Source organism: Cervus canadensis, chromosome 3 (assembly GCF_019320065.1).
Source record: "Cervus canadensis isolate Bull #8, Minnesota chromosome 3, ASM1932006v1, whole genome shotgun sequence".
Lineage (NCBI taxonomy): Eukaryota > Metazoa > Chordata > Mammalia > Artiodactyla > Cervidae > Cervus > Cervus canadensis.
This window is the reverse complement of record NC_057388.1, coordinates 76,851,905-76,862,292: the sequence shown is the minus strand read 5'-3', so window position 1 is coordinate 76,862,292 and position 10,388 is coordinate 76,851,905. Positions and strand designations below refer to the sequence as shown.

Here is a 10,388-nt window from a genome sequence, read left to right as displayed (position 1 = left end):
ATCATTCTGTCGTTTTTGAGATTGCATCCAAGTACTGCATTTTGGACTCTTTTGTTGACTATGATGGCTACTCCATTTCTTCTAAGGGATTCTTGCCCACAGTAGTAGATATAATGGTCATCTGAGTTAAATTCACCCATTCCAGTCCATTTTAGCTCACTTACTCCTAAAATATTGATGTTCACTCTTGCCATCTCCTGTTCGGCCACTTCCAATTTGTCTTGATTCATGGACCTAACATTCCAGGTTCCTATGCAACATTGCTCTTTACAGCATTGGACCTTGCTTCCGTACCAGTCACATCCACAACTGGGTGTTGTTTCTGCTTTGGCTCTGTCTCTTTATTCCTTCTGGAGTTACTTCTCCACTGATCTCCAGTAGCATATTGGGCACCTACCAACCTGGGGAGTTCATCTTACAGTGTCCTATCCTTGTGCCTTTTCATACTGTTCATGAGGTTCTCAAGGCAAGAATACTGAAGTGGTTTGCCATTACCTTCTCCAGAAGACTACATTTTGTCAGAACTCTCCTTCATGACCCTATGCATAGTACTGTATGTAAATTATACTTTAATAAAATTGACTTTTTAAAATGTATTCCCAGTGTTTATAAATACTATACTAATAAATACCAAATACTGAATATATAAACACTATATCTAATAGTATTCATGGGCATTGCAAGTGGAATATTTATCTAATCTATGCTTTTAGATGGTTATTGCTAAAAAAAATAAAGAGGCTATTATTGATCAATTTATTCTCCCTATATCCAGAGAACTTCTCGAATTCCTTTATTCATTTTGTTTTTAACTGAAGTCTTAGTCTTGGGCTTCCTTAATAGCTCAGTTGGTAAAGAATCTGCCTGCAATGAAGGAGATCCTGGTTTGATTCCTGGGTCAGGCAAGATCTGCTGGAGAAGGGATAGGCTCCCCACTCCAGTATTCTTGGGCTTCCCTTATAGCTCAGATGGAGAAGACTCCAGGAGATCTAGGTTCCTGCAATGCGGGAGATCTTGGTTTGATCCTTGGGTTGGGAAGAGCCCTTGGAGAAGGGAACAAGTGCCCACTCCAGTATTCTGGCCTGGAGAATCCCATGGACTATATAGTCCATGGGGTCACAAAGAGTCAGACATGACTGAGCAACTTTCACTCACTTCACTTAGGTATGCAATCACATAAACAGCAAGAAATAAAAATAACTTCATTTCTTGTTATCCAACATTTATATAGATTACTTTGTTTACATCTCTTTTGCATTCACTAATCTCCAAAAGAATGCTGAATAATCATGGTGATCACCAGATGTTCTCTCTTTTCCCTACTTTAAGGGAAATAACATCTGAATGTTTAGGATAGTACTTGCTGTTGGACTTTCTTATAATATCCTTATCAGTTTGTGTTTTCTATATTATTTTGTTAAGAATGATTCTTTCTTTTAAATTTTAAGTGTGTGTGTATGCTCAGTCATGTCTGACTCTTTTCGGCCCCATGGACTGTAGCCCACCAGGCTCCTCTGTCCGTGGAATTTTCCAGGCAAGAATACTTGGGTGGGTTGCCATTTCCTACTCCAGGGGATCTTCCCAACCCAGGGACTGAACCAGTGTCTCTTGAGTTTCCTGCATTGGCAGGAGAATTTTTTACCACTGACCCACCTGGGAAACCCAACTGACTTTTTTGCTTTTATTAGTACAATACATGGTTTCTCTTTTAAATTGATGATGCAGTGAAATATAGGTTTCCTAATATTGCAACACCTGGAGAATCCCATGGATGGAGGGGCCTGGTAGGCTACAGTCCACAGGGTCGCAAAGAGTCAGACATGACTGAGCGACTTCACTTTTCACTAATATTGCAAAAATTTGCTTTCATGAAATAAAGCCTCTTGAATTATTATTTTGATAAGATACTGGATTATTTTTTAAATACATATTCATAAGCTAATTTGAACTTTGGAAGTTCTTTCATATTAACTTTAGCAGATGAGAGTAAAGCTGGTTTCATGAAGTGATTTAGGGAGTTTCTTTTTCTGTGCCGTACAAGAGTAAAAAATAATATTTAATCCATCATTCTTTAAAGATTAAAAAGGATTTAAAATATTTAACTGTGAAATTCTCATCTCCATGCTATTTTTATAGTAGTTAATCTCCAATTTTTCTATGGTAATTAGTTTCTTCACGTTTTGTACTTGCTTGATAAATTTTATTAGGAAGTCATTGACATCACCTGTTTTCAAATGTGTCACAAGTTTTAGTAATTTATAATATTTGATTTTTTCTATATCATTACCTTCCTTCTCATTTTTATCTTGTATAAGTTTGTTCTTTTTTTTATATATCAGGGTCAGAAAAGGATTGTCTGTTTTATTGGTGTTTTCAAACAACCAGCTTTTCAAATTACTTATGCAAGTTTGGGTGTTTGTATTTTATTAATTCCAATTGTTTTCTTTACTGCTTCCCTTACTATCAGTTTGTTTCTAACTAAGATACATAGTAATTCTGTCTTTTTTTTCTTTCTTATTTAATAATAAAAACATTAAGCCTCCAGAATTGCCTAATAAGACAGCTTTCATTTGTTCTCAAGGTTTTTATGGTACGAATTATTCTGATTTTTATTGTTTATTATGTTGTTTTAATTTTTATTTACTTTTTGATTCAAATGTTATTTAGGAAGATGCTTATATGTCCAATATTATATTTAAATTATAATTATTGGAGTAACTTATTATTTATTATCAATTATATTGGATTATGGTTAGTTTATTAAGGTTTTTTGTTACAAAGCATACAATGTTTTTATACATGTTCCATGGACCTACAAAGTATAGCACATATTTTTCATATATTAAATATATAAAAAAATTTTCTCTGAACATTTAAAATAATAACGTGTACTACCCAACTGCCCTCACTCACACACATACCCATAGCTCTCTTTACTTTGTTTTTAAATATTTTTTCATAGCATGTAGCCTAATCTTGTAACAAACGGTATAATTTACTTATATAGTGTTTATTGCTTATCCTCTGGCAATTCCTCATGAATGTCAGAGCTGGGACTTCTGTGTGTTGTTCACTGATGTATTTCAAAAGCATATAACAGTGCCTGGCACAAGGCAAATTATTCAAGAAAATTTGTTAGCTAAGTAAATCATCATTACCACATAGGCTTCCCTGGGGGCTCAAACTGTAAAGAATCCGCCTGCAATGCAGGAGACCGTGGCTCCATCCCTGGGTAGGGGTGATCCCTTGGAAGAGGGAATGGCTACCCACTCCAGAATTATTCCCTGGAGAATTCAACGCACAGAGGAGCCTGTAGGGCTACAGTCTGTGGGGTTGCAGAGTCACACAGGACTGAGCTATGAACACACACTACCACATGAGCACGCAAAGGGCCAAACAGGAATACTGATGGTATCCATTCATTCATTAACTTTTGTTTCAACACCTACTACAGTCCGGAACAGTGCTGGTGCTGAGTTCTTATATATAAAAACAAGTCTCCATCCTCACCAGTAGTCTTTTCTGGCATTTCAGAAGGAACAGGAGTCAGAGAAGGGTGCTGTGAATCAATGACAAATACATTTCGTTTTATATACGCACTTTATATTTACTGATCTCAAAAGGGCTGCAATATCTTAACTTCTTTAATGTCCTTTGTTCCAAGTTCCTAACAATTAAAACAGTCGGGCAGTCCAAACCTTTAAATGCACTGCCGCTGCTGCTGCTAAGTCGCTTCAGTCGTGTCCGACTCTGTACGACCCCAGAGACGGAAGACCACCAGGCTCCCCCGTCCCTGGGATTCTCCGGGCAAGAACACTGGAGTGGGTTGCCATTTCCTTCTCCAATGCACTGAGGTGGAATTCTAAAATGACGGAGTCCCTCAAAAGAACTACCTCGAAGGGTTTTGCCAATGTACGCGTCTTCAAAACCCAGACTCCAGCAGCCACCATGGTAGAAGGGCACAGTGTTTCTCTGAACGTTGGCGCTGCCTTCCGCAGTCAAGGTCAGAGGGGTTCCACGTGGGAGGAACCCGCCTCGCCCACAAGTGCACGGTGACATTTACAGCTTAGTAAGGGTACTTCCAAATATCCGGGAGCAAAAACCTCGGGCGGGAGCCAGAACCTTCCCGGGATCCGCGACCACCCGGTGAACCCGTCACAACCTTCAGACACCGCTCACACCTTCGCGCACGCGCGGCGGTGCCGCGAGCCCCGCTGTCTGTCTTCGCCCCGCCCCTCGGACCGGAAGGAGTTGCCGGCCCTTCCGGCGTCCGGCGGCCCTGCGGTTACCTCAGTGATGTCGTGGGTTCAAGCTGCTTCTTTGGTCCAAGGTGCTGAAGAGGAGGGGGACGTGTTTGACGAGGAAGCTGATGAGTCGCTCCTGGTGCAGCGGGAATGGCGGAGCCACATGCAGAGACGAGTCAAAGTAAAGCTCCGTGGAGGGGGCGGGGATCCATTGCTGTACTGGGTTGTTAGGACTGGAGCTGGGAGTTGTGAGGAGGTGGGGTCCCAGGATGAAGGCCGGAGTAGTCGCGGGCTGGCCTGGCGCTGCCCTCCCTCTCCCTTACCATTCAGTCTGGCCCACGTCCTGCTAGGGTTTTCCAGTGGGTTACTTGAAACCGTGCGACACCAAAGGATGTTTTCCTCGAGCGCCCGTGGAGTGTGTTGGATGGACACTGGGGACCGAACAAAATAACCTTTGTCAAAGACTTTGAAGAGATTTCGGTTTGATGGGCATCAGAGGGAAAGGGGTGGACGAGAAACCTTTACGCTGTTCTAATTATGTCTGTCAAAGGACATGTAGGCAGTTGACATGGATTGCTTGAATGAGTGGGCCTAAAGCTAAAAGTAGTGTTAATCAGAACAAATGGAAAAAGTGAACTTAAGAATGTTGTCAAAGGGCAATAAGAGAAAGCTAATAAGGAATGGGGTCACAGAGTCAGACGAGGCTGAGCGACTGGACAAAATAAGGAATGGTGGTGGCTACATAAGGGAGTATTAATGTTTCTTTTTTTTTTAATTCGTTGGGTGTGAATTATCCATCTCTATTTTGTCTTACTATTCACTGAGTCTCAGCTTAACACTACACACCCAGTTTCCAGGTGGAGCTCTCACAGCTTAGTTCAGGGTGAGGAACAAATGGTGAGATCTGTGCCAGCTAGTGTCCTTGCCAACCATTAAATTGCCATTAAATCTGCCCTTGTTTAATGTCTCAGTAAAATAATATTTGCTTAGCACAACAACAATGTTGTCAGCTTCAGAAATGCCTTACGTGAAGCTGAGGCTAAACCAGTAAGTACTGAGCACCTTTTGAAGTGTTGTGGCAAGACAAAATCCTTGCTCACAGAGGATTTTCAGTTTACTTAAATAAAGGTAAATTTCTAAATCAAGCAAAATTTCTAAAACCAGACTTCTCATCTTCCTTTTAGTATAGCAATTTCCTCTTTCCGTACTCCAGTTCCAAGACCTTGGTAACCCTGCCCTGCCTTACCCACCTACACCAAACCAGTTTCTAAAGGACCAGACACCTAATTTTCCATGTTTCCTTTCTGTGGAGCTATTGCTAACATGGATTTTTTTTTTTAATATGTAGAATCAGTATTTTAAAATGTGTCCAATAAATCTAGACTACAAAAATGGGATAAACCAACAATAAACTTTTATGAGAAGCATAGCATTTGGTTGTGTGATTATGCCATATGTTATAGAACCATGATGTTAAATAACACAATAGAGGCCTGTTTCATCAGTTTCTAAATTGGTTCTGTGACTTTCTAGAAAAACCTACACTGGTTTACTTGGTGTTAGTTATAGCTGTAATTCTTCATTGCTTATTTTTAGGAAGGCTACAGAGATGGAATAGATGCTGGCAAAGCAGTTACTCTTCAGCAAGGCTTCAATCAAGGTTATAAGGAAGGTGCAGAAGTCATCATAAACTATGGACAACTTAGAGGAACATTGAGGTAATTTTTAAAATTTAAATGCTGAATTATTTTAACCTTTGTACTAGTGGAGGGTTTTGATGGAAGTAATATGTAAAAATAAAGTGTAAGCTGAAGTGTTTCGCCTAGTGTTAAATCCACAAAGGGGTACTGCAGAGCATAGACTAAAATTGCCTTCAAAAAGTCAATAGTTATCAACTTTAATATGTGAGCCAGATGTTGTCTTTTATTTCAAAGAAATGATACGAAGGTGTCTTCTTTTTTGCTCCCTGAACTACCACCAATCTGTATCTCAAAGTAATTGAAAAGATCTTCAGGTTTTGGGTAACACTTTTATTCTTGCACATGTGGCAGAACACAATAAAACAGATGTCTAGACTAGAAGTACCTGATGAAGAGTATAGCCAGTAACAGAAAAATTATTCCATTTACTTTATTCCTGAACTTTGAACACCTGTCAGGATTTCATAGGAATAATGTCATGTGTTAGAACCAAGTGGTCCAAAGGCACATGGAGCTAGGAGCCTGGCAGGCTTGTCCTCTTTGATGCTCTGTACCTTTTAAACAGTCCTCCATAGAGAAAAACATGAATGCTTCAAAGAATCACTGATTTTTACAAGGTATGAAATAAAAGTTATCAAAACAGGACAGAGACTTCCCTGGCAGTCCAGTAGTTAAGACTCTGTCTGCACTTCCAATGCAGGGGATGCAAGTTTGATCCCTTGTCAGGAGATGAAGATCCCACATGCCATAAGGCAGCACAGCCAAGAAAAAAGAAAAAATAAAATTAGAAAAAAGTTATCAATACAAAAGTTCATTACATTTGAGGTTTTATAAAATTCAGCTGTCAGGAATCAGCATTTGTAGTATACTATAGTAAGAAAATGATCATGTGTTCATCTTCACATCAAGTTAAATTAATTTTTTATAAGCTTTTTTTATAAGCTTCCTAAAAGCTTATTGCAGGGTGTCTGCTGGCAATGCAGTGGATTTGGACTTCATGCTTTCATTTTCATGGTCTGGGTTCAGTCCCTGGTCTGGGAACTAAGTTACCGCAAGCTGTGTGACATGGCCAAAAAAACAAAAACAACTTGTTGCTAACATTATTACTTTTCACAACCACCGTTATTTCGTGACATGAATAATATAAATGTAGGAAAATAAAAGTACTATCTATACTAAAAAGAAAAATAAAGAAAAATAATTATTAGGACTGGAAGAATTCTAACCTTCTTCAATAAACTTGTTAGCAAAGTATCTACTCTAACAAAGTTGGAAAAGTGAGTTGTGTCAAAAGTTTTTTTCCCCTTTACCTTCAGTTTTGATGTCAAGCAGCTATACGGTTATAACTGATTTTTAACCTTAGTTACACCTTGTTATCAGCTGGGAAGCTTTAAAAAAATAACACCCCCAGAGATTCTGATTTAATTGGTCTCGGGTGTGACCTGGACCTTGATAAAGTTTAAAAGTTTTCCAGGTAATTCTGATGTGCATCCAGGATTGAGAATCACTAGTTTAGAAGCTGGTTGCTGCCTTTAAAAGAAAAACTAATTTTTCAGATTTTTTCTTTCTCTTGAGTTGTATCCATCTTCAACAGAAGCTACACAATCATAAGGGGAAAATAAAATCAGGAAAAATAGATGAGGACCTGTGGAGGAGGGGTTATGAATTATAAACAGTTTATATGATTAACTCCAGCTGTTTAATTTCTGTTGAAAGATAATGTTTTTATATTTATAATCTTATTTTACCATCATTACTTTCCTGATTTTGACTCACATTGCTATTATTAATAATTTTTGCATGATGTTATCTAGAAGAGAAACATGTAAGCCTTAGCTTCAAAAATTCTAAAAGCCTTTGATTGTTTAATTTTTTTTTTTTCCTCTTTAACTCTTATTTATATTTTCGTTCAGTGCTTTGCTCTCCTGGTGTCACCTTCATGATAATAGTTCGGCTTTGATCAGTAAAATAAATAATCTTCTGGATGCAGTTGGCCAGTGTGAAGAGTATGTGCTCAGACATCTGAAATCAATCACTTCACAGCCACATGTTGTAGATTTATTGGACTCCATTCAGGATATGGACCTTTGTCATGTAGCTCCAGCTGAGGAAAAGATCGATGAAGCTAAAGATGAAAGATTCTGTGAAAATAATGCTGAGTTTAACAAAAACTGTAGTAAGAATCTTAGTCGGGTAGATTGTTCATCTTTAGAATGTTGTAGAGCCCAGGAGCATGCACGCCCTGAAAACCCAAGCCTCACTTGGATTTTAGAACAGACAGCCAGTTTGGTAAAACAGCTGGGAGTATCAGTAGACATATTACAACACCTCAAACAACTATAAAAATTACCTTCACTTTAATAATGGAAGCAAAAAAAAAATAATGGAAGCAGTGTTCAGAACATTCTTAGAACATTTTGTTTCTGAACAAGCTAACCAAAATTTGCACTGATTCCTGCACTTCACTTTGTAAGGGTATCCCTTCATGTAATGTTGAAACATCTTCAAAATTAATACTATTAAATGTAATATAATCCTTCTTTCTTTGTCACTGGTAATTTTTATGTGACTTAAGTTATGCTCAAAAATTTCAGTTGTCTTCATTTTCAAATTTCTGAGGACTCATTACTATCAGAAATGAACAGGAATCAGACTACAGTTGACCCTTGAACAACACATGTTTTAAAGATACCCATCCACCAGGCAGTGAAAAAAAATCTGCATACTACTTATAGCTGTCCCTCCATATCTGTGGTTATGAGTCTCAGATTCAACCAGTCTCAGATCATGTAGTACTGTAATATTTACTATTGAAAAAGGTCCAAGTGTAAGTAGACCCTCAGGGTTCAAACACATGTGTTCAAGATCAGCTGTTATTTTGTAAGGACTTAGCCCTACTTTCTGCTCCTGTCACATTGTCTTGTGATTAGGACCTCATCAACTAATCAGACCAAAGTTACAAAAAATAACCTAATGGCTAAAGTTGTAAATAGACACAGATATATATATATGTGGATGTATTATATTGAAATTAAGAAGCTAATAAGTGTAAAGCTGAAGACATGTTTATACTGATAATTAAAAACAATTCTAAAGTTTGCTTTAGTTTTTTTATTTAAGTATTACTGATTTTTTGTTGAAGTGTAATTTTTTTATAATGTTTCAGGTGAACAGCAAAGTGATTCAGTTACTTATTTTTTTTCCACTATAGGGTATTACAAAATATTGAATATAGTTTTGTGTGCTATACAGTAGACTCTTTTTATCTATTTTATATATGGTAGTGTGTACATGTTAATTCGAAATTCCCGATTTATCCCCACCTCCTTTCTCCTTTTAGTAACTGTAAGTTTGTTTTCTATGTCTGTGAGTCTGTATCTATTTGCATAATTTTTTTAGATTCCACATATAAGTGATATCATAGGATATTTGTTAAAGTTTGTTTCAGTTTTGTGATGATTAGAAGTAAGGACACAATTCGGAGAAGAATACAGAAAATACATTTCATGCTCAAGTACTTACCTAGCTTTCCAGGTTTTAACAAGTTAGTAGTATTGCTTGACAGTGTGCCAGATTATTCCTAAACTGCAGTTTTCCTTCATATTTATTTAGTAATAAAACATTGAAGCCACTGACTTCTTTATTACCTTGTAGCAATATTCTTAGTCTAGCATAGACAAAATTGATTCAAATTTTTGCTCTAGGGCCTAAGCATATAAGATCAGGAAAAAGTTTTCCATCACTCTTTTGCCTGAAACACAAATTTATGTAACAAATTTGACTTCAGAGACACCCAAATGATTGCCCCTCATTGATAGCCTTAACTTATATCTATCATCTACTCTAAACGACAGTTTTATCTGATAAAAGAGGTATTTCTGGAGATCAAGAAAATGTACTACTGCAATCTTGAATTTCTTTAAAGTTCACCAAACATTATGAAATTGAGGCAACAAATTTGAAATTAGAAAACCATAAAGTGTTTAGAATTTACTAAAACATACTGAAGATAACAAGTGACATTTGATAGCTGGTTTTTAAAAAGTGTCTGATTACATCTCTCTAGATGTAAATATTATTATTTCAGAGATTTAATAATTTGCCTTGTTATACAGATACTATTACCATATGTATGAATGCAGCAAAAATCTCTCAAATCCACCTGGAATATTATAAGCAGTCTCTAAAGTCTTAGATATGAAATATACCCATCGTTAATAATATATCTCAAGAAAGTCACCCTGAATAAAAATTTCATGAGTGCAGTAAATCTAGAGATTTTATTTGGGCTCACCCTGACAAAATTCCCTGAAGATAACAACCTTTGGCGCCATTGAAAATAGGGTGTTCTGTGTAGATGTTCACAGAAAAGGGAGCCAAGAGAATTAGGTGAGTTAAATGAGGCTGTTAGATGGAAAACATCTCTTTAAGTTTACATTACCTT

The 10,388-nt window shown here is 37.3% G+C and overlaps 1 protein-coding gene across 1 annotated transcript; it reads left to right on the top strand.

The window, feature by feature from the left end:
• The first annotated feature begins 4,239 nt into the window (after positions 1 to 4,239).
• YAE1 (YAE1 maturation factor of ABCE1) lies at positions 4,240 to 9,042 on the top strand. Its single transcript, XM_043463539.1, has 3 exons — positions 4,240 to 4,425; positions 5,841 to 5,962; positions 7,858 to 9,042. The coding sequence occupies exons 1-3, from the start codon at positions 4,297 to 4,299 to the stop codon at positions 8,285 to 8,287; spliced, it is 681 nt and encodes a 226-aa protein (XP_043319474.1). The 5' UTR covers positions 4,240 to 4,296; the 3' UTR covers positions 8,288 to 9,042.
• The last annotated feature ends 1,346 nt before the right edge of the window (positions 9,043 to 10,388 follow it).